General features: G+C 41.5%; 1 protein-coding gene across 1 annotated transcript in view; it reads right to left on the bottom strand.

The window, feature by feature from the left end:
- Positions 1 to 7,898: 7,898 nt before the first annotated feature.
- The window catches only part of ZNHIT6 (zinc finger HIT-type containing 6), a 37,242-nt gene continuing 20,200 nt past the window's right edge, over positions 7,899 to 24,940 (bottom strand). Inside the window, exons 9-10 of the mRNA XM_040610606.1 lie at positions 12,544 to 12,668; positions 7,899 to 8,188 (exon numbers count right to left, since the gene is read on the bottom strand). Coding sequence (XP_040466540.1) covers positions 8,103 to 8,188; positions 12,544 to 12,668 — 211 coding nt within the window. The 3' untranslated portion in view covers positions 7,899 to 8,102. The remainder of the gene's footprint in view (positions 8,189 to 12,543; positions 12,669 to 24,940) is intronic.

Raw genomic sequence — 24,940 nt, 5'->3', positions numbered from 1 at the left:
CCTAAACTTGTCTGTACCATAATTATTAACAGTAGAAGTGTAAAACGTGGTGAAGGGCTTTTGTTTGGCTTCTACTTACATCTAGCACTGAACACCTCACTCCATCAGCCGCTCACTGAGCAACCATTGGGTTTACATGTTGGGTTATTGTGTGGAGCGTGGAAAAATACGCGGCTCACGGGTACACAACAGCTTGCACGCACACTCCTCGCCATCCCCACTGTCACTTATGCTTGAACAACACCCATCTCCAGCGCAACGGTTCTGCAAAAAATTACACATATGTGTAACTATATTGTATGTGTGGTCTAGATGCCCGTCACGCACACTGTGCACAAGCAGAAGTAGCTCTTCCAACTCCTGCCTGAAGCGTGGCTCCGGCCAGGCCCTGGATTTTCCAACCTGCGCTTTGGGCTTCCCGTGTTTCATGACGTAGAGGGGTGGTTCTGTCATCTGCTTGCTGGAGAAATAGGCTGTTGGGAGAGTAAGGGCTGCAGGAGCACATCATGCATATGTAAAGCACACAAAATGAAGTTGTCCTGCTTAAGGAGTGGGAGTGAACCCCACCAAAATGAACTGTGGGTCTCCCAGAGCTGGGGTGCCACACCAACTGGTCATCGTCCCTACAGCCCTCTCTTCACCTCTTGCATCTTGCAGTTATGGGCAAGGCTACTAACCCCCGCCATTCCCAACGCTGTAAAAGTAAAAAGTAAAAATTTTTGAGTATCATCTTTGCGCTGGCTTCGAAATTTGTACATCCTCTGTTGTTCCAGCAGAAAAAACCCTAAGCACTGGGTGTGAACAGAGAAATGATAAAAGCAAAGGTTCCTTCAAGTGCAATCAGCCGGGCTGCCAGGCAAGGTTAATGAGCACAACCATAATTCTGTTTCTTGGTCAAAAACTAAAATATCGATACCCCCCAAGGTGAACACGGAAGGATGAGGCGTGAGGAGCATAACGCGTGACACGCATGACGCGCAGCACCAAGTTCTGGGCACATGGCAGTGCCAGGCCCAGCAGCTCCAGCCTTGGCAGTGAAGGCGGCTGCACCGGCGGGGGGACCCCTCTGGGCCGGGGGCCCGGCAGAGCCCCTGCCCCCCCGGAGGTCGCCCCGCACGGTCCCCCCGCACGGCGCCCCCCGGCCCGCCCCGCACGCCCCCCGCAGCCGCACCGGGGCCGCGGCTCCCGCGGCTGCTGCCGCCGCCAAAAGGCGCGTTTGTCACACTGCAGCGCCGGGCCGCAGGGACAGGCGCCCCTTGTCACCAGGGTCCGCCGGCGGCACCCGCCGCGCTGTCAGGGCTACGCACGCCATCCCCGCGCTCCCGGGGCACCGCAGGCGAACGCGGGGTCCTGCGGCACCACCGGGCCGGGGCGCTCTCCGGTGGGATGCGGCAGCTCGCTCCCCTCCGGCAGCAGTGGATGGAAAGAAAGGTGACACCTCCCCGACAGCGGGACAGCCAGCCTCCCAACTAACCCCCGCGGAGCCGAGCCCCCAGGCCCTCCGTACTGCACATACAAACCACCGCCGAGCCCCAGCGCAGCTGCCCCCGGCTGCCGGACCCGCTCGGGGGCTCATGGGCTGCGCCGGGCGGGCATGGCTCGGGGGGTGTCTGTGGGGGGTGCCCAGCACTCGCAGCCCACTGGAGCTGCGTGTATCACCCCACAGGTCCTGAGGGCTGAAACGAGGGAGCCTGCAGCGGCGGGCTGGCAGTGTGACCCACCTACCTGCACGGCAGCGGGCGAACGTGTCACACCAGAGGCCTGCTCTCCCAGATGCTCGCCCTGAGCCGATCCTGCAGGAAAGCACTTCGATGCACGCGCGCGTTTTCGTGTACTCCTGTCTGATCAGTGGAGCTGTTCCCACGAAGTGCCCGGAGTGCTCGGCGCGCAGCCGGAGAAGGCTGTGTAGCTTTCCCGGCTGCTCTGTCTCAAACCTGTGTTTTCATGTAAGCACGCCCCCGTTTTCACCTTCACCATTTTTTTTCTCCACGTTACATAAAACAGCACGTAGAAATGCGGAGGTGCCACAGTGAGACAGTAACATACAGCGGGCTTTGGAGATACCTATACATGCATTTCAACTCATCACAACCAAACTGCACCAAACTGTTGTGAGACTTGGTGTCTAGAAAACATCGATCTTGTAAAAGACGACCTCAACCAACAAAATGATACAGTAAGTACCTGTCTGTATTGCCCTGTCAAGACCAAACACCAATAAGCTGAATAGACGGTACCCAGCACGCTATGATTCTCCCCCCTCCAAAAAGCTACAGAGCTACAACTTCTACATACACAGTTTATATTGGAGAAGATCCTTGAAAGACCCCGAGGCACCATTCACGTAAGTAACTTCATCTGTCCTGAAGTACAGGCACTTACGGGACGGAATGTAGCAACCGTCCAGGAAGAAAAGATTACACAAGATTTTCAAGTTTACTAGACACAAGAAGTATAAAGGTAGGGTGCACAGATTTTCAGTGAAGGGACCCCACCGTAAGTGTGAGTTAAACAGCAGCGTAGTCCAGCAGCATTTTGAGAACACTGGTTGAAGACCAGACCAGAAGCAGCCCAGCGTATCAGCCGAGTAAAAGACACCGCTTTCTTTGTAGCTGCTGATTTCCTTCAGCATCTCAAGCCACCCAGGTTAGATCCTAAATTAGTTCATGAATTTGACAAAAATCTGTCAAGACATCACAGCTCCAAAATGAGCAAGTCTGCTAATGAGAATTTAAACCAGGAATGTCTATTTTCCTCTACAGAAGCAGATGCTCATGCTGTAGTGGAACAATGGCATTAAACCCAATGTGGATGCCCAATGGCAGCTGAAAGTAGAGATTGGGAAAAAAGGTCAACTAAGAGATACCACTGAGATTTTAGATATGAAACTGGTGGGGACTTCTCAGGCAAGCTTTTAATGCCACCCCTGTCTGCTTTTCTCCCTGAATATCTATACTTCATTCAGCAACAGAATTTTTACCTCACCTGGGCATCTCTCTACTCCCTGTTGGCACTCTTGACAAAATGGGCAAGTTCTAGGGCTGTGATTCAGTACAAAACCTGGAAACAAGGGGTGGAAAGGCAACAGGAGCTTTCACAGTCACTTCTTCCTCCTTCTTGCGGCAGAACTGGGATGACAGGGAGAAAGTGACAATGTGATACCGAAAACTTTTGCTCTCTCCACCAACTGGAATCATGCAGGAACCAGCCAGCTCTCAGCGTGGCAGTTCAGTCTCTAAATCAAGACTCCCTCTCCCCTCTCTCATTTCTATCCTTGCTTCTTTGGCAGATTATTTTTAACCTGTTCTGATTTGTCATGCAACCCTACAAACAGCTGTACTGATGTGACTTACGCAACAAGAAGCCTAATGCAAAAGGATTAGATAAAGATGAGGGCTAGCGTGCCACTTAAAATCCACCGTTTCTATCACTAGCCCACAAAGACTTCCCTTTGCCCCAAAGGCAGGCAAGGTTCTAGTGGCTTTCATATTTCATCATGCTGTTGATTCTTCCTGCCAAAAAGCCTACTACAGGAAGATAGCCTGGAAATGCTTTTCGGCAGGAGAAGTTAGCAGCGGTGAAATCAGGCCAAGCCAATGGAACTTCACTTCCAGAACAAAAAGAATGTTACAAATGCACAGAGCCAAGGAGAAAAGGAAGCTCTTGCAAGAAAAGCATCATCAGAGCTAAGTCACTGTCTGACGGGTCACTGATAGCCAGTGGGACACAGCGAGAACATGTTTCTGTTATCAAACCACAGACAGACAGGCAGCGAAAAACTATCCTTGCTTTTTCCTGGTTTTACATGTCATCTGCAACTTCCCTTGCAGTTTCAGTATTTATTTTGAGTTGGTTTTGCTGCCATTTCTTGTTTGTCTTGCATACATGTGACTTCCTTCCATTTCACCACAAATTTCCACCAAATAAAACCATATGCACTGCCATAGCAACATTTTAACACAAACACAGGGTAATCTTTGTTCACTGAAATACACAGTTCTTTTTTTTTTTTTCTTTCTTTCTCTCTTTCTCTTATTAGCAGAACCTGCATCTGCATACAGTTTAACTGAATGTCATAGCAACAACATAAACACAAATTCAAGATATTTTTTCCTTTGGAGGAAGGAAGAATAAATGTTTTCAGGAAAAGAGCATGGGACTTAAGAAAGCAGACTGAAATGTTTGTGACCAAATACGGCCTGAAGTTACATCATCACAGCTGTATATGCACTCTTAGAAAGCCTGCTCTTGCAAGGTGTTATACATTCTCAGTTCCTACAGATGTCAACAGAGCACAGCCGTATCTGGCAGGGTAAGGTCTGAATCACAGGCTATGCCTACACACAACACCCAGGTGGGACTTGCTATCAGCACTACAGTGAACTTAGAAATGTACGTACTTCTTTTAGACTACAGTGTGTGGTCTGCACGATAAACAGTTTTACTCCTAATGCAAAGTAAAAGCGCACTGTTTGACTGGAGTAACAAAAACTGGTCCAGCATGCCTCTAAGAGCTAGCGCCAACCACATACTTTGTGGCGTGACCCTCTTTTCCTCTATGGGTGAAGAATTCCTAATGGAGAGATAAACACAGTAAAACCTGGCATTCAGATGCATTCATTCAAAACTTAGCTGTTTGTTACAAGGGTATCACGTTGTTTACCCATGACAACTCAGTAACTTATGCCTCATACCCCCAAGAAGTTACACAGAAAAGGAAAAGAACCAAGTTCTCTCATACAGCTGACTCAGTCCCACTTCTCAGCTATTGCTTTGTGCTTAGCTATGCTCTATTTTTGTCATTTATGGCTTGTGAAAGGGATGACTTAATTAAGCTTCGATTTTTTTAAAGTGGCGTGTTCATTCAGGACAAGAACCCTTCCTCTTTGCTTTGCAAGCTGATGGTCCTTCAGCTTAAGCATGCTGTGAGGGTTCAGGCTTTGAAACCTGAAAAGCCTAAACATTAAAATAAACGCTGGAACAATGCTACACGCAAATAGCTTGTTGTTCCTTCTATTACAAGTAGTTTATAGAGGAAAATAAATCAGTAAGCATAGCAGGCATAAAATTAAGCAGTCAATGCAAGCTGGTATTGCACAACGAAGATTAAATACCACCACACAGTTTTCATTCACAGACATCATCCGTGCTGAATCAAGGCAGGGTCCTGTAAGGATCCTCATATAATATGATTACAGTAGTATGCTTTCAAAATGGACACAACTGAAGTCTTCCACGCAACCTCAGCTCCACGTCTTAAATTTCAAGTGCCTGACCAGAAATCTAAAAATACAGCTTTTAAAGATGCATGTTCTCTCTTCAGTTTATTACAAGATGCTCGTTCTGGGTTAAATCACTCAGAAAGGAGTTAAAAACTTTCCCTTAACTGCCTATGAAAGTGTTAAAAACCATCTGCCTAGTCAAAGAGTACATAAACTTTGATTACGTCAGTAACATTATTATTATGAAGAATTACCATTGTTGCAGGACCCGCACTGGTCAACTGTCATCAGTAAGGCTGTGCTTTTAGCCAGACACCATCATTTTGATTCGTTTCTGTAATGAAAAATGGAAGAAGTTTAGCAAAACTTAATAAAAATACTTCGATTTCATCTGGGCTTGCATTTGATGAATTGCCACTGTTCAAACTAGCGTAACCTTTACCAAAACTAAGTAAAAATAGGTAAGTAGTAACCTGGGAATGAATGGCAAGTGCTACCAAGGCCTTTTATTCTCAATTTGATTGAATTCTGGAAGATGATTCCCAGCTTTGTTTGGGAAATTTAAGTTCTAGTAACCACCACAGGAATGTTCCTTAATCATTTTTTAAGACCTTCTTTAAGATAGGAATAGATTTACATCTGAAGATTAGATTTAACAGCATCTTCATTTAAAAAGATTACCATTGTGTTTTAACTCACAAGGAAGCTTATCCTAGATTTATGGAAGAAAAAAAACCAGCACAGGCAAACCCTTTCACACAATTAACGAAAACCTTCGAGAAAGTATGGAAGTAATGCAAATTACAAATCTGCATTCCTCAGCCAAAGACTAATCACACACACATGCAGATCAACACTAATATTTGCAGTGTTCTTGTTTCCGCCATGCACTATGAATCTTAACAGAAATGCCACGCTCTTACTCCAGATGAAACATTTTCCAGCAAATGAACTGTGGCAGCTTTGCTGTTCTGCTCTTTTATCAGCGGCGTTATGAACGAGTTCAAGACTGGTTTAAAGTAATTCGTGGCTACCAAGTCAATGTGCAGTAATCACTGATTAGGAAAAGCTTATTCACTTCCACTGAACTGAAAAAATATGAAAGCAGCACCTATAGCTAGGAATCCTGGTTCTTTAAAAAGGGTTAAAAAAACAAACATTGAAACAAGAGGTGGGCAGAGGACCAACAATGACTAAAAAAGAAAATAGAGCACAGGTGGCTACTGCCAGGCAAGAAGAAAAACTTCCCTGTTTTACCAGGGGCTGCAAAACACACAAGGGAAAGGACACATGATAGATACCGCTGTGAGAAAACTTTCCAAACCAGTAGCTAGGTGTCACGGTGAACAATTTTTTTAATGACAATTTGTTTGCAAAGGTGTGGAAAAAAATACGCTTCTAAAACTTTTAACATCTCCAAAATCCTCTCCCCGCAGCATGGCCGGTAAGGAACCGACAGCCTGGTGCCCTGAAGCCTTGAGCGAGTCTGGCAGCCCCCAGCCCTCTCCCATACTGCTGCCACAGCCTCCTGTCACCTCAACACGCTCCTTCACTGCTTTCTGTTGTCTTTCCACTTACGATGCCAGCACTGGCAGGAAGTACCGTTGTATTGAAAACCCACCTTCATGGCAGCGTGGCGTGCATCCCACGCCATCAACTTTCGTCACAAGGGTGCCTGTCTCGAGCAGGAGACAAACAGGCTGGGGTAACAACAACGGCAGCGACAACCTCGCAGCGCTGTTTACAAAGCGATCGTATCCTTATGACTTGACATATACTGACTTAGTAGTTAGACCCTTGCAAACCAATCCCAACCACCTGTGCTAATTCCTGAGAACTGCCTGGTGCAAGCGTGCAGAGGGGCTCACCAGTCTCACACCGCTCACAGCACATGCTGCTCTCATCCCCCAACAGACACACCCCCGCCCCCCGGACTTACACACAGTGAGAAGGAGTCTGTGATCTAAAAATCTTCCCAGAAGTTAACAGCAGATTTCTATTGTCAGCAGATGATACAGTACAGGACTCCTTTTTTAAGGTTTATTTGTTTTTAAGTAGGTAGGCTTAGTTGATACTCCAGTGAATATTTACAATACCTGGCTTTAGCAGGTAAACTAGTAATATGAGATGCATAACATAAGCATTATATGTAAGTCCAATATATTAGCACTAGTGACACTTTATGTATCCATTTCTATCGATTTTAAAACCCACACTAATTTAGAAGGTCAGGGTAGACAATTAAACATTCACCAACACGCCACCCTGAAACATGGTTTGACCTGTCTTAATCACATTAAACAAGATGCAATGAAGGAATAAAAAACATGTATCGCACCAGGCACGCAAAATGCCACCACAGAAGATTAAAGCAAAAAGCAAAGTAAAATCATTTGCAGCAGCTCAGCATGACATAGACACACCCTAAAAGAAAATTAATCTAATGAAACACAGTGTTTTTTTTCAGTAAGTTTAAGCATTAAGACTCAAATCCACGTATAAATACAAATATGTGATCAGGTATTTATAAACTCTGAAATCAGACACTGAGCTGTTAGGGTAAAAGAAAAAAATATATAGTTGAAATTAACTTGGAAATGTTAAATTTGGGCTACTCTGATTTATGAAAGACACATGGACAAAAGGCTGCAATTAAACAAGAATATCAGTTTTTTCTGTAATCGGCAATTCCCCATTTTTTACTTACATCCCTAAACATACACTACTAAATCCAAAAATAGGCAGGCAGTTTGGAAGTGCTGCCTTTAGTGAAGGAAATCAAACCAAACCTCTGAGAACTCATTTGGTATAAAATAAATTTAATTAAATAATTATAATAGTAAAAAAATTCTGACTCCACCCTCTCCTCTCAAAGAACTGTCACAAACTGTCCCGAATTTCCCCTTCTTCCACAGACGAAAGGGATGAACTTTCACTGTCCGAGTTCTCTGCAGGTTCACTGCCATCTGAGGGTGTAAGGAGACAAACAAAAAACAAACAAGCCATTAGTTTCAGCAATGTTGTTTGCTCATCAAACAGAAACAGTTTCATATCTTCTTTTCCTCTTAATCACACTTTCCTTCAGGACAGCTATTTCATAAGACATAATCAACCTCATAACATGGGATAAAGCCCTGGGCAGGACTTTGTTGCTGAAGGAGAAAGCAGGACAATGTTGAGAATTTCTTACAGTTTTTAAATCTTGGTCTTTCAGTCAAGTAGGTAAGCAGAGTATTTATTCCCCACAAAACTCTTCCCCTTCATCCACTGAGAATTTAAGATTCTTCTCCTGGCTTATTTGTTTTAGATGTTGTTTTCTGGGTCACTACATACATACATCACAACTGTAATGAATTACAAATCATTTACACTTTTATTAGCATTTCAGTTAAGATGGGGAACTACTAAGAAATTCTAAATGGAAATGGAAAAATAAGATGATGCACCTATGTGCTCCTTCCACGTGTTCCAGCATCATAAGATGGTGTTAAGCTGTGTGAATCCATGAGCTAAGGCTGATGAGGTTAAGCTGCACAGTAATTTGTGCTTTAGGACACAGCTGTTGTGCTCTGATGAGATCATATCGTGAAGCATTCATTTCCCAAACTGGTCTTCAGCCTCACACCCCGAGACTCCTTCTTTAACAAGCACTGACCCCAGTCACCTTGTGGTGAGGTCAGCAAATGCCACTGCTCGGTGGCACTCAACCCGCACAAAAATAAAGTACAGCAAAGTGGGCCCATGATTCACACTCTGCTCTCATTGTTATTTTCAGTACTTGATCCAACTATGAATTTAAAGAAGTTTTTGAGCATTTAGTGTCAGATGCTTTATGAAGGCAACATTACCAAAAGGGAACTGATGAAGTAAACTTACTGTCCTGTCAAGCCAAGTTCTACAGCTGGCAAACACTGATAATACATCGGACACAGTGTGCACCTGTACAGTTTCAATGGAATTTGTTCAAGAAAATAGAAGCATTTCACCCAGAAACACTGGAGGTCACATTTTGTCTACATTAAATCTAGTGTATAATCAATTAACATTTATATGCCAGATATGTACTGAGTAATGCACAAAGTAAGGCTTGTTTTTGCCCCTAAGTCCTGTGAAAGCTTCTATAATCCTCTACTATCTTCAGCCATGACTGACCTTGTATGCTGAAATCAGAGCACCTGTAGTTTTTGCTATAAGCAAGTCAAGCATCAAAACATCGCATAAAAGAACGTGGCAATCTTCTGACTCACAGTGCAGCTCAACAGACAGATTTCAGCTTTAGTCTGTTACAGTAAGTTTTATTTAATAGTAATTATAGATTGTCTTCACTCAAAAATAACATATTTGTATGGTGTTGATAGCATTGCCTATAAATTAAGATTGCCCAGTCCTTCCCACCATAAAATTGGCTGCAGTTTACTTATAATGTAAAATTTAAACTCTGGGTTTGAATTTTTCAGTGCTGGTTTCCTTCCTCAATTCCTATTTTCCTTATTTTTTGAAAGTTTCAGCCAAAATACTTCAGCCATTTCTGAGAATGAGGATAGGAGAAACAGGCTTCGTCCTCATGAAATTCTAGCAGTTTCTCTTTGAGGACATCCAGCTCTGGCTCTCCCCCAGTCTTTGGGGGCAGTAACTTGAATCCTGGGGGGAATGGTGATCTTTACCCAGCATGTGCCTGTTGCTACGGCTATGCTACTGTCCTTCCTGGGGAAGGGTGCAGATCTAAGATTGCTTGGTAAAGAAACAGTATTTTAGCAGCTGAACTCCCACAAGACACTGTCTCTTGTTCTAGCCTGTGTCCTTTGCAAACAGAGGGCTATGGTCGTTGGAGCCCCCGTGCTCTGGCAGACGCTCTGCCAGACATCCACTCATCAATGCGGCAGCTGTTTGCCTGGAATGCTGAAGGGAGGTCAGCCGGACAGGCTCTCCGAGACAAGTGTCCCTCCGGGTGCGCACGAAGGCGGCAGAAAGGAAAGGCAGTATGGTCAGAGAGAGGATAAGCGAGAGCAGGACGGATAGCTTAGGAGGGGCGTGCAACTGATACAAAAAGTCATACATGGCAAAGAAACTGGACTGCGAGAAACACACAAGATGCTGCAGCAGAAAGGTCACTTCTTGGGAGACGGGAGTCAGCTGAAGTACCTCTCTGATTATAACTGACTTCTCCCTGGAGGTGAACCCAAGATTTCCGCTCTTAGCAATTATCTGTGAATGCAGCTGGTAAAGCAGACTAAATACTGCTTTTCCTCCTTTATTCTGTAAAGATGGCACACAGCATAAGAGTATAATGATTGTGCCACACTTCAGCAAAAGTGGTATTTTGTCCTCACCGGGATAACAGCAACCAAAAAAGCCCTCGTATTTTTATATTCATGTTCTGAACATGCTTTTCCTGAAACAACATGGAGTTACTGTGGCAGGCTTCCACTCTTAACAGAAAAATCTCCAAGTATACAGGGTCCAAACCGAACTCAAGGCTGAAGTTAAGTGTTAATATTAAAATAAATAATATTAAAATTAAAAAATGTTATATAATAAATATACCCAAGACACCTCAACAGGGAACTATGCACTTGATTTTTATGGAATCTATAGAAACAGTTAAAAGAAAATAAATCAAAGGTTTCCAAACCCTGCAACGACTGCCAGCGTTCCCTGAATACCAGCTTCAGGGGTGACTGCTAAGTGAACGACCCCTGCGGCAGAGGAAGGTTACTATCTTGAAGACAGACACCCACGCTGCCCGTGCCAGAGCTGCTGGCACACCGCCAGCTGTTACTGGCTTTCTCTCCCCTTTGCCCTTCTACCCTGCCTTTGACAGAACCAGCTAGCCGCTGCGGCAGCACGACCTCAAAATACAGTGTTGTTCAATCAACGCTTACTTGAATCTATATCCCTAAAAGGACAACCTCCCTACGGGCTCAGGAGACAACGACAACCACCCTACGCAGATTAGGTTTATGAGTCAATCAACTGTAGTGCCCCCCTGACATCTAAATCACGGAACGGTTTGGGTTGGAAGGGACCTTAAAGATCATCTAGTTCCAACCCCCCTGCCATGGGCAGGGACACCTTCCACTAGACCAGGCTGCTCAAAGCCCCTCCAGCCTGGCCTTGAAATCATAGGAGTGGGGCTGACTACTGAAAACCAAGGGACCTAGATGGAGAAATAATGGATAAACTGAAAGCACCTCATTTCCTTGCGCTCCAGTACACGTCTGTGCACTCCTAGGGTGAGTATCAGTGGACCTAGTTGCTCAGACAAGACTTCTACCTTATCCCCTGCCACGGTATCTCACTATCCAAAACTCCTGCTGTGCAGTGCAAGAAATGTTTGCACGTTGTTTCTTTGAGAGCAGATTGCTCCAGTGGATCGCTTAGTGTTCTATCTAGCCGGAACAGCAAAGATCCATGGAAGTTCGATATCACTGGCACAGTACTCTCAGTGTCATATTTATTCAGTCAAATTATATGCACATAGAGGCATGAATGAGTTGCCATGGGGAAACAGTCACTGCAAACATATTTCAAAGCTTTTCTTCAGAAATCTGTAAAAATTACAGGCTGGCTCACCACTGAAAAGTATGGAATTTGGTAACCACAGTGACTAGCTGGAGGACAAGAGACAAGGGAACTGATTCCCTGTATCAGCACCTCCAGAAAGTGAGTTGGGACATGAAGCCTTTATACTGGGGAGAAAGTTAACTGCAAAACTAAAACACAAATTCCTCCTAGACCTGGACTCTAAGTTACATCCAAGATGGAAGTTCTCCCTCAACTAAGTACTTTTTGAAAGATAACACTGTGCTTTTAACCCACCTGAAAAGCTAATTTGCCATTACAATTTCTAGTAACTACCCTGTAATTCAGATTTGTTTGTCCAATGCTTGGAAATAATGGAGAATTATTCCTTTGTGTGATTAGCAGACTTATTTCAAACTCATCCTCCCCAGACAGCTTGACTTTTAGAAATAACCAACTCTGTCAAACTTTGCTACATTTATATTTACATTGTCCTAAATTTAGGACAAGGCTGAATACTTGTTTTAGGTTAATGGCTAAAAATACACAAAAAACCCAATCAAACACCAGTAAACAAAGTTAGGAAAACCACATACAATACAGCTTATGGATGTAAACTATCAGCCAGCAGTTTTAAGACAGCATTCGTAACAGTTTTTTTATAGCAATCTTTTCAATTCAGAGGGAAATACAAGACATACTGCACATTCCTGGCATTATTAATAGGCATATCCTTAATTATTGTTTATTTAAATAAAATATCTAAGTATAGCATATCAGGAAATAAATATATGCTTACCTTGGCCAAGAACCACCATGTCATTCTTCAATGTTTTTAGGACCACAAATAATGTCGGATACTCAATTATTACTTTGCCTTTCAAATTGTCTAGGAGGCTTCTACTGGCATCCAGTTCATTGTACCTTAAAAATAACAGGGAAGTTTATTTTGGATTTTAAGAGTACCAAGGACATACGGTACACTTGTGGGAAGGAGGTGGTGGCATGGAGGGAAGCTTCTGCCAGTTCAGAGGATTTTCAGATGATATGTTCAGAAGAACTATCTTATGATTCAAATTACATGTCCAGTCTTATTATCCAGCTACATACGTTTTTTTTTAAACCCTCCTAACATCTAAGCGTAACAATAAGAGGAGAATCAAATTTCTCTAAGGGCTGAAATGAGTTCTTAATGAGTATCTTTCCGATACAGACATAGGGTTATCAAAATGGGTATATTTACCAAAACCAGACTCTAAACTAAAAATAACAATGTTGTACTTCTGGGCTTTAACGCTACAGGTTTAATTTACATAGTTAGCAGTGCACCTTATGGATTTACTTACGAATTATCAGTGAAGAACTGGGAAGACAAAATAGAAAGCGAATCTGAACAACCACTAAAGCAAAGGTATACTGGAAGCACTTAGAACTCTGTTTTTATACAAGTAAGGGCTCTGATACCCGGAACATTGAGGCAATAATTTCTAAACGATGGTACAATATCCCTTTTATGTGTAATTATATTTCTGCTTCTTATAGCACCACCTGCAAGCACCCTGTAGAAATCCCCACATATGTGTGTGCTACAAGAAGCGCATGACTCGGATGCACAGTCCTTTCCCAGAAAACGGCTCCTCTTCACCGTGAAGCCAGGTACAGAACAAATAATGCCACAGTAATAAACAGTAAAGTGAGCATCTTCTCCACAATTGTTTCCTAGAACTGTAACATTCTCTCCCAACTCTCTAACTGAAAACCTGGGCGTGGGATTTTGGGGAAAGGAAGGGACATTTCAAAGCCCTCTGAAAGAGAAACCCCATTGCTTTCACTTGCTGTAAGTGTGGCATCCAACAGATGCTCTGATATTATTACATTGCAATCTGAGTTATGCAATTCTTTCTGTAATCAGCATTATTAAATTACTACTAAGCTATTGTATCAATTAAAGGCAAATGAAGTTCAAAACCAAAATATACTGTAGGCAATAAGTGGAGAATTTCCCATAGCTGCTCTGCCTCCTCTGATCATTAACATATTATGCAGTTGGGTTTTCTTTTGCCAAAACCAACGCTGGATGCGTGAAGGAAATTATATACTTTATGATTTACAGTAATGTGTGATTAAAAACAGTACATCAGAGGAGTCAGCACACAAGAATAATATTGAAGGTAAAACAGGATTTGAATTCTTGAGATTTAAGGGAAACTTAGTTTGAGCAAAAACTATTTCTCTCTCATATTCAACTTCAATCATCATGAAAATATTTGGTTTCATGTTTCTCTCAACCCAAAGTAATTATGACCTCTTCTTACCGAAACCCTTTAAAAGGGATAACAGTATATTACATTTCTTATTGAATGAATGCATTCATAACTTGTGGATTAACACACATGAACAGAAACATATTTACTGCTTTATTTACAGTACTCTAAATGCAAAGTATGGCAATACCTTTCCTTTGGCAAGGACCTCAACGCATTCTTTTCTGGTTAAGCAAACATTTACCACCAAGAGGCTAAAGTAATCCACATGCCACAATGCACTTTCCATTATCTCATGTTTTAGACAAAACATCTTTAGCGTCCAGCTTGGCATAAGATAAAACGTTTGTACTTAAAACTATTTTATGATAGTAAGTTACTGAAGTGTTAGATCACTGAGTCAGAGTTTTATCTTCGTTTTTAAAGCAAATTTTATTGGTTGACAGTGACAGAAAAAACATCTAAATTTTTAGTGCATAATGTAGGCTGTAAACTTCACGGAGACTAACAAAGGAGCTTGATGCTTCTCTTTTCTAAACTTTGCTCTTACTCTCTATGCTATCCAAAAGACCTCGTCTACCACATTCCCTACTTCATACACAAGTGCAAGTAGAGGTTATCTGCTAATCCACCTGCCAACCTCTTCCTTGACTGTGGACACTTAAAAGATTTCAAAAGAAAACTAGTACTTATCACTCAATTCCAAAGTCTAATACTGGATGGCTCCTGAGCAAGACTGGTTTTTCAGGTTCTCTCTCTGAAAGACTCACGATAAAAACCTTCCCAATTTTATCCCAGAATTAGAACGAAGTCATACATCAGAGGGTGAACAACACAGACCTATGGGCAAAAGAAGACTGTCCCAGTAAGAAGGCTTTTCCAAAAGCCTACATACACATACAATTTCAATTTTTACTTATGAAAAGGCTGGACCTGTTTGAGAAAAATGAAATTAAATGAAATGGCATTTTTACAAGTCTTGTAACTTCCTGTAGTGATTATTCACCGCAATGAGCTGAGGATGTAGGATAACACTGGAATGCAGGTCCTCCCATGTATTTGCAGGGAAGTGGTGTCACCAGAGGTAGGAGATGGAGCAGGGAGAACCCGGTAATCAGATATTACCAGATGTTCTTTTATCACCGTTTTCACCTACTTGTTGTGTATCAATGGGACTGAGTAGCCTGCTCAGTAAGAACGCATAAAGAGCTGCAACCTTCTTCAGGCCCTTCCTTCACTGTGCATTTCAAGTGACAATCCAGTAAAATGAATGACAATCAGCATGTCTGTTCTTTCACTTGGACTCTTCCACGCTCCAGGGCCAGTCACAGGAGCCAACTTAACTGAGGCTGTCATCCTAAGCAAGCTCCTGTGGCCCTTCATGACAGGATGGATTTGAAGGTAAGCCTGGCTCCAAATGAACTGACCACCCTGACAGAACCACTGCCTGAATACCCCGTCTTCACATCTTTCCTTTAAACCCTGCCCCTGCTTTCTCTTTTCTCCTGCTGCCCAGTTCATACAAACTGTCTGCGCTACAACTTCCCGATCCCCGTATTCAGCAGGACTTCTCTTTGCACTCTGCTCTCTCCATCTTCCTTCCTCCCTGGGATTTACTTCCCACAGATTTTCTTTCCCCCTTCCATACGCTCCCTCAGCCTCCTTGTCCAACACCCACCATCTAATACACTTTCCTGACTCTTTTCTCACCCCAAGCAAGGCTATATGACTCTGTCACGAAGCAAGAAATACACCTGGATTTCTTCTTGATAAGATAACTCCATTTATAAGGACCACAAAGAGACAATCTTAGCAGACAACAGCTTTTGATTTTAGCTGGAATGAAAAAACAGTAACTGCTTTTTAAAGGGAAAAAACTAAATAAAATTTGCCTGCCAGCAGGCAGTTTAAAAACCTATAAAAATTGTGACAATTGAGAAAATTTAACAAGATTCAGCAAGCCCACATCAGTTCCCATATGACTATTACATTTGCTCTATGAATGGCTTTGTTACCTCTCACAAAACGCTGAAATTAATGTGGCTCTGCACTTCTGATAGCATCTATAAGTTTCTGTGAAGGCGAGTTTCACTATCTATAGTTATTCCACCACCTTCCAGGAATTCAACAATTCAGTCTCCTAATCTGTCTCCCACAGGCAGGAATGCTATATTAGGTCACTGCATCACAACACGCTCCCCTCAAATGGAGCCCACGGCTATCATCGCAGTGGCGTAACTTGTCTCCATGGATTCAGACAGCAGGAAATTCCCTGCTGATCAGGTTTTCCTGAATGTCATCTACAGGAACTTTCATTTTAATAAAGAAAAACCTGCCATCTGGAATTAAAGATAAATCACAACCATGTTAATTTTTATTTCAGTCTTGCAGATGCTGAAAAGAGAACAAACACGTTTTAAGCATCTAAATAATTGTAAATATTACTAAAATTCATACTTGTATAATGACACAATTTTCCTGTGACAGAGATCAACTAAAACTATTGCGCATATTTTAAACATAGATGATTTTTCTTCCTAGAACTGAGTGGAAACATCGAAGTATTTACTTGGCATAACTCAAGATACAATAAATCACGTTATCTATTTTGGGTCTAGTCCCAAAAATCCACAACCAAACTTCTGCTAACTTATGGGAAGAACAAAGACGTACTCCTGCACGCCCCCCCCCCCCCCCCAACAAAAGAGGGTGCATTTCCTAGGTATCTGCATCTGCCTAGAAGCGCCCAAAGACTGGGTGCAGCATTTAAAAGCCTCTCCCAAGCACTCGTTCCGAAGTGCTGCAGCACAGCAAAGATAATAACTAACAGATGGACTCTCATTCCTAAGTTGTGAATAACCTCTTCGTGTGGTTATGATTTGGTGAACATGGAAGTAGTGAAATGCACTCTTGAATTAGCTATGAAAGGAAAGTTATATAGCAGAAAACACAATGTACTGAAATAACACACAACTTTTATATTTAATTTATCACTAGAACTGATATTCCAAAAATCTGGAACGCAGTGAATTTTGTTAGTCCATATGTGTGAAAAAGAACTAGAAAATTCAACGAGTGAAAAAGCAGCGACCTTAGGAACAAAAAAAGGAAATGACTTGCCATAACACTTCCTTTGTAATTAATTCTTATCAACAGCTGAACAATATGAAAGACCACTCTGCTGGAACACTCTTCTAAGGAAGGGGGATGGGAACCCAGTTCAAGTTAATATTTTAATATGAAAAAAAATTGTACTACAGTTTACACATTTTAATGTTGTAATATTAATTAATATATTATATATATAAAAATATAATACAATGACAAAATATTACACACTTAAATATTTTAAAACCTGCTAGCTCCGAATTCCACTCCTGGTCTCTGTTTTTTGCCCCTGGTCTAGGAACTCCATAATTTGCCTCAACAAACATTGACTACCCTCTCCTCCTTACTGTCGATACCTGCACAGCTCAGCCTACACCAGCACACACCAGGTGCCCGGCGAACCCCTTAATTTTTAAGTCAGATTCCCATCTGAAGTAACACGTCCATCACAGATGTCCTTTTTCTGAAAAAATGAAAATTAGGACAAGAAACCTTCTCCTATCAACCACTTGGCCCACACGTCCTGCTAGGAACCAAAGAAACAAACACAGGAAGAAAAGCTGCCAACGTATCAGGAAAGCATCTCAGACATCATCACCATCTCCTAACTACACCTACATACACAGAATACATAAAGGCACTTCCAAATAAGAAGAAAACACATGAAGCTGTTCCTTTTCCTTGCCATATTTTGGCAAAAAAACCCCAAAGACCATATTAAGACAAGCTGTGACCATCAGTGGTCTCCTCTCTTTTATTGGCTGTAAAAGGCCCTTTCACTAGAGAAACCTAAGAACTGCTGAAAACTGAAGTGTAAAATGGCTGGGGGGGACGACACCAAACCACAAAACAACCACCCCCCCTCTTCTTACAAACATATTTCAGGGAGTTAAAACATCCTGGAAGAAAATAAATTAATACTCAAGTGAAGGCATCACGAACACTAATTGTTGTCACCTAAATTTTTTGGCACAATACCAAATGTCCAGAAATATTTAATGGTTTCTTCACTTTTATCCCAGAAAATGTGTAAAACAGTTAATGGAAAGAAGAGATAAGCAAGACCACAAATATGCCACCGTAGAAGCACAAAGGCTGCCCTTGTTTAAACCTCTTGAGAATGAGGCAATTGCACAGAGAGAAAAACACGGCAAAAGTTGTTTAATGACAGTCATGGAAAAATATATCAACCGATGGACAAAACCCTTAAAGCAGATAAGGCATCTGCCACAACAATTTAGTGGACTGAGCATTGAGAGTGATGTGGTGAAAGGATTCAGGATGCACAATAATGATCTAAACATCAAATGAAGTACAAACCATTCAGCATCTTTTAGTCATGGGAGAAAGTATGACAAAACAGAAGGAAAATGTGAAACTAGCAAACGTCAAGTTTCTTGGATTTGGTAGAGTTTGGTTCAAAGAATACAGTGTGATACTGAATTTCAAGAAAGCAAATACTTCCCCCATCTCGTAAAACATAATGAAAAGAAGTAACAAAATCCAGCAGTGAGCAAAGATGCTGTAATTCAAGTGCATCATGGCAATAGTCCTTCACACACAGAGGAATTTACTTACTTTGCAAAGTCAGGCAGCTTCACAAACTGCTCAAAAGCTCAAGGTTTACAAATCTTAAGTAGTACAGAGCAGACATACTGCAAGGCTACTGTATGGCTGAGATAAAGAAACAAAACAGCCTAATGAGTTTTAATGATAGCCAGAAGGCCTAAAGGGAATACGAAATTTCACAAGGGAGAAGTTACTAAAAAAAGAGTGGGTTGACTACTGAAGATGAACACCTGAAGTGTCAAAAACTGAAAAGATACTAGTGGCATCTTTAGTACAAGTGAAAGCTGTGGGTGGTTCCCAAAAAATGCAGGGAAGCAAAAATATGTAACTTGTACCATTAATAAATTACTGGCATGATCATGGAGAAAAAGCAAATGCCCAAAGTCTACATTAATTACAGTACTCTGTTACACAGCCTCGTGAAACATTACTGTAAATAATTTTAGAGGTGGGGGGTGTACCAAGGAATACCAAAGGATGCAGCGGAAAACTCCTAATACATGAAATTCAGAAAACCAATAGGTCAAACTGCATTTGACAACGTAACACATATAAGCAGTGCACAGATAAAATAAACAGAAATACAAAACTGATGAGAAATCAGTCTTTGTATATTAGCAAGACTTTTGTTATTACACTTGGGTTAATCTAATGAACCTCCATTTCAGGAACAGGAAGAATTGATACTTCTGTAGTTCTGGATCCCTCGACAGCAAATTCTGACTTCCAAACTGAGCTCATATGGAGATAGCCTGAATACCTCTAATGCTGTACTACACGGTGGAAACATATCCACAAATTTATACTTATTTGCATTGGAATCACAGTGCCATAAACCTTCCACTAAGGGGTTACTAACGCTTTACAAAGAAAAGGAAAAGCTATGAAATAAAGAAAACAAATTATTTTCTTGGCAAACAAGCAGGAAGGTCAATTCCTTCCTTGGCAAGGTTGAAACAATCAGCCCTAGCTCATTTCTGTCAAGAAAGAGAAAAAACAGAGGGATTCCCCTTTGGCAGCATCAGCAGGAAATAACAGGTTTTCTCCTTCCTGACTGGAACGTGAAGAGGTTCTACTCTACTACGCCTTTCTGAGAATGCTGATGCCTATGCTACCATGGTTCACAGCGCTGCAGCTTCCAAATTCAGCCTATCACTTCAACTGCCCATGAAGGAGTTTGTATCTTCGCTCCTAGAAGCCTCTTAACTCCAGCCTCGCCATGCTGCCTGGCCCCACAAATTGAGAAACTCTGACAACTTTAAGTCAGCATCTCACTGTGTCTTTTTCTTCCAATAAACTAGCAGCAAATCCTCTTCTTCCTTCAGAAAAACATTTAACAACAACCCAGGCAGATACAGTTGAATTAAACCCCTCAATACGTCTCACACAACACTCATGCTAGACTGGAATAGGACAAATGGACTGTATGTTATTTCTGCTCTACAGCCCATTTCTACCAGCTCCTTCTCCCAGCCAAGAGGCAACAGATTATTCAACAGGTTTTTTTCAACTGCAGTCTCTTCTTGGACTTCATGGCCTGTGTCCCTGCCTTCAAGTCTGCCTTATATGTGCGTGCTACACAGTACATGGACTTCCATGAAGGCATTTTTCAAACTATGCGTATGTTGTATAGCACATACGTACAGGTAAGCTCCTCTCTGCTCCCTACTAGAGATGGTGAGCTGCAGCAAATTGCAAGATTTGTTCTTGAGACAGCCTTTCCTAGATGCACATTTCCTCAGAGCCAGGAGAAAAAAATCTGCCTCTGTACATGCTGGGTAAGCTGCTCACATGCTTCAAGCCCAGTTACGATGCAGAAGAGAGGCTACTGCCTAGTTTTATTTATGTTATAAAATTCAGTGTCCGCCTACCTGCTTTGCAAGCATGAAGGGTCTGAAGGTCTTCATGTCTACCTGTGTGCTTACAGAACATCACTAGATGACTAGACAGGAGAAACCACTGGCTGAAGCCAACACTAACACTTCTATTGTTATCTCATCCTCCACCTATTCACTTACGGGTTCCTCTTCCATAAGTGGTCTGGATCAAACTTGCTGCAACGTAGACAGTAGAATTTTAGAGCGGATGCTGTAATTTCAAATAAATCTTTGTGCAACAGATGTCTCAGTCAGCAACTCTCTAGCTGGGACGCTCCAGAAAACCTAATGCAATACCATTAATTATAAAACAGTTCATCCAAAAGAATTCAGCATGTGTTACAAAACGTTGGATTGTTACTTCAAAAAACAGGCGCCTACTGGTTCATAAAGGAATCCCTTTCAAGGAAAAAAAATAATGAATGATTGCTCAAGATAGTAAGATGTACAAATTCTGGTATTTTTTTTTAATCATCCCAAAAATCTTCTCAAAGGTCAAGTAGTAGTCAGGCACCACAAACATTTAGCTATGCATGCTACAGATTCAGACCATACATATTTCTTATACCTACCACGACTAGTTTTCTGCTTTCCTTCTATGTTGTGTAATACAGGATTCCAATAAAAAACGTAAGTAGATAGGAAGGAAAAGTGACTATTTTTTACAGTAAAATCTGCGTATCCTGGCATCTGTTGCTCTGCATCGCTTTTGTCAGCAGGGAGACGGATGCTCAGATAAAGGAGGAGTACGTGAAAAATGACACTGAAATGGCTGCAGCTACAAAATAGAAAGCCTTAAATGACCTACAACAAAACGTAACAAAGTATTCAGTAAAAAATACTGAAGTTTTAATTAAAAAAGTCCGCGCAACAAAACTCAACACTCTGGGAAAAAAACAGCAGCAAGTATTAATACACAGGAGTGCTGTGTTTAAGAAACAGACTACAGACCAAACTCTATTTCCCCTTGAACAGCACAAAGTTGCCAGAGCCTGACTACAGTTGTGCAGGGAAGAATGACTATTGTAAGCTAGTTCCCTGCTTTTGTAAAGCTGGCAGAGCTGCTTTTGTGCCAGCTGCTGCAAGCTAGAGAGGAGTAGTGAATTCGACTGTCAATCTTCTGCTGGCACTGGTTAAAGCCAGCTTGGGGTCCGTTCCAGCTCATGCCAAGGCCAGCAGTTCAGCCAGGGATTTGTGTCCTTAATTCCTGTCTCATGTATACCATGTACTACACAAATGCGAAAAGAAATTGCTTCCTTAAGTAAGACTAGAGAATCTTAAATAAACCCACCCCACAATCTCCAGCGTTTGCAGAAAATGCTGAGGAAATAATGGTTGAAACGTGCTAATTCTAGTACGTTTGTTTTGCTAGATGAAGTAGTATTTTTGAAATGAGGTTGTAATGTGATGATAAAAAGAACTGACCCATGCACAAATAGCAGTGACTTTTTAAGGCAGCCGAGTCATGTATGGAAAGCAGAAAGCAAAGACTGTAAGCTCTGTTGTTTTTACCTGAAGTTACTCACAAATGATAACGCAGAAGGAAGTGCCCTAGGAGGACAGTATGAAAAATCAAGGAAAGCACTAACACTATCAACATTTGAGGCTATCTGCAACGTATTTAAATGTAAGAGTTTTATAATCTTAACATCACTGACAAAACAGATATCTAATACAGATTTTCAATGACAGGAAAATAAATAATCCAATATAAATACTATTTTTAAAAAGATTTGGTTCCATTACACTTATATTACTCTCTGAATTCTAAGACTATTCGCTAAAAGTCACTGGCACATTTGCACATACTAAAGCAAAAAAACTTCATCTTCCTAAATCTATTACTGGGACTACTGCGACCTACTAACGTGATCTAACCCTTAGTTATTTAAAAACAATAGACTACAAAAGAAAATTCTCTTTGAGCACAGAACTCAAGTCATCCAAGGAAATAACTCTCATTTCTGCCAGCTGATCTTGAGACAGGGAAATGCTCCAGAATTACTAACATCATCCAGCCTTCTGGGAAGTAACTGCATTGAATTAGTTAAAGCAAAACAAGTGTTCACCACCATAAAGCAATACCGTTTAGTAGAGAAGAACCTCTGATACTCGTTTAGCAGATTTTCTTCTTTGTGGTCCACAAGAATTAAGTGGCAAACATGCCAGTATTCTCGTGTGCACCAGCCAATGTCACCACAGAGAGTAAGAAGCCCCTTGACGTTGGAACTGGTATAAAAATGTTTGTGATATTTTTGGCTTTCTATGTAATTGAAGCGTGAACTGCACCAGTACTGCTGATATAAAAACCGGTGCTAGAATTGATTCTATACACATCCTTGTATGATGTGGCAGTGTTACGACAGGAAAGATACAGGATATAGTCTGGTATTGCTCTGTACTCTGGCTCCTTGAAGAATATGACCCACTGAAAGCGGCGGGCTTTACAAAGTTTTTAAGGCCAACCAGACTATATTTTCCAAGCAGCTAAATATTCTGTCAGTGCCTACTGACACTTCAAACCCCGAAACCTTCTACAACAACTTATTCTGAAACAGTGTTCACATGCCATTCTGAATATACTAACAGGCAAAAAAGAAAACTTAGATATAGAAGACTTAACATTGATGTTTAAGAAAGCATTATTTTGTAATTTATTAAACTAAATGCATGTGATTAAAGACAGGCAACTATCTAAACTAGAATCATGCAAAATGCTACTGAATCCAGTAAAAGAGATATTCCACTGGTGGGGCTTAACCTCATTAAGATTTATTTTATTAATTGTGTCTCAGATTAAAATATCTACTGTAAACCAAGTCTGTTGCAGGTATTTCTCTTCTAGAAATAGGATAGTCTTATACAATAAGGATGAATAAGTAACTTTTTCATTAAATATCTGTACTTACTTGTAACAAATATCAAGGGTCCATTGGATTTAGGAATTCCATTTTTTTTGGGGTGGTGGTTTGATTTTTTTTGTTTTGTTACAGAAAGCCTAATAAGGCAATTCGTAAGAAAATAAGAAGGTGTATTTCCCAAACCAGACTGTATAATTTGGCAGTTGCATCTTTCCTTTCCTTAGTGGAAAAAGCAATACTCCTACCATATGAAGTCACTTTGAAGGCATCCCAAATAAAGGATCTGAAGATAGTCAGGACACTAATTTATCCTGAAGAAAGAAAAGACTACTTTATAAAAGAATGTGGACTGTGAAAATCATCCAAGAGGCAGCAGTTAAACCTTTCTTGGAATAGTTACAGTCGAGGAGAGAATGGACACCAACCACCAACTAAACATTGCATAACAGGTGACAGAGGCAAGCAACACCAAATGGAAAACTATTATAACCCATTCAAACGCAGATTTTTTCCAAACCAAGGTTTTAAAGGAAGGAGAGGGTTGTGTAACACTCATTTTTTCAAACCCTCCTTTATAAGATTCTTTATAAATAAGGGCAGTTAATGAAAAGATTAACTGGTGTAACAGTTACAGAGTTACAGAGCGTTAGATGACTGGTAGGGAGGAAAGGACACGAGGAGAGGTCATGCTTTAGGTTACTCAAAGTAATTGTGGAGTGCTACCAATTAATGCTGAATGCAATTCTTACAAGCTGGTTTTAAAGAAGACTGAAATAAGAACTTATCACAAAGTTCTCTAAGAACTGTCATCGCTGATGATAAAAGGCACCTAGCAAGAAGAAAGCAAGCACCATGTGGTCTGGCAGCTGTCCATGATACCTGCCCATGACTGAATTTACCCAGCTGCTTGCTTAAGTTCTGCAGAACTCCAGTGAGGAAGCAGCAATCTGTACTACATGGCTAATTTATATTTCTGGAGAAAGAAAAAAAGAAAACCCCCAAAAATTTAAAGCATTCTGCAAAGGACTTTCAAACTAAAAGGGCCATTTGCTGTGAAACATAGAAAACGGCCAAAACCAAACCACAAACTCCTGTTTCAAAAACAATTGCAGGAAATACTGAAATCCTTCTGTAGCATACTTATCTTAAAACTAGAAGACTAACATTTTATAATCCATAACAATCCTGCTTAGATGTTCTCTGAAACACTACTGCACTTCCTCAATAATACGTAATTGTAACTATGAGAAGTATTTTTTTTCAAAAGGTTCCGCTAAGCCTAAAACCAACATCCGATTCTGTTATCTAGTGCTTGTGGAGAAGGAATTTTTCTGGTGGGCACGGGGGGAAGCTTTGGATAACACAACATTCATGTAGATTTGCATGCATTAGGAGGCTACACCAATCCTACTCCTCCAGGCGCTCAGAGTGGTGGAAGAGGATTCTGCCGTATAGGAACATACAGACTAAAGCTGTGCAGAATGAGGTGGCACAGGCTGACAGATCACTCTGAGCTG

This window comes from Falco naumanni, chromosome 11 (genome assembly GCF_017639655.2).
Source record: "Falco naumanni isolate bFalNau1 chromosome 11, bFalNau1.pat, whole genome shotgun sequence".
Taxonomy (NCBI): domain Eukaryota; kingdom Metazoa; phylum Chordata; class Aves; order Falconiformes; family Falconidae; genus Falco; species Falco naumanni.
This window is presented reverse-complemented; position numbering and strand designations above follow the sequence as displayed.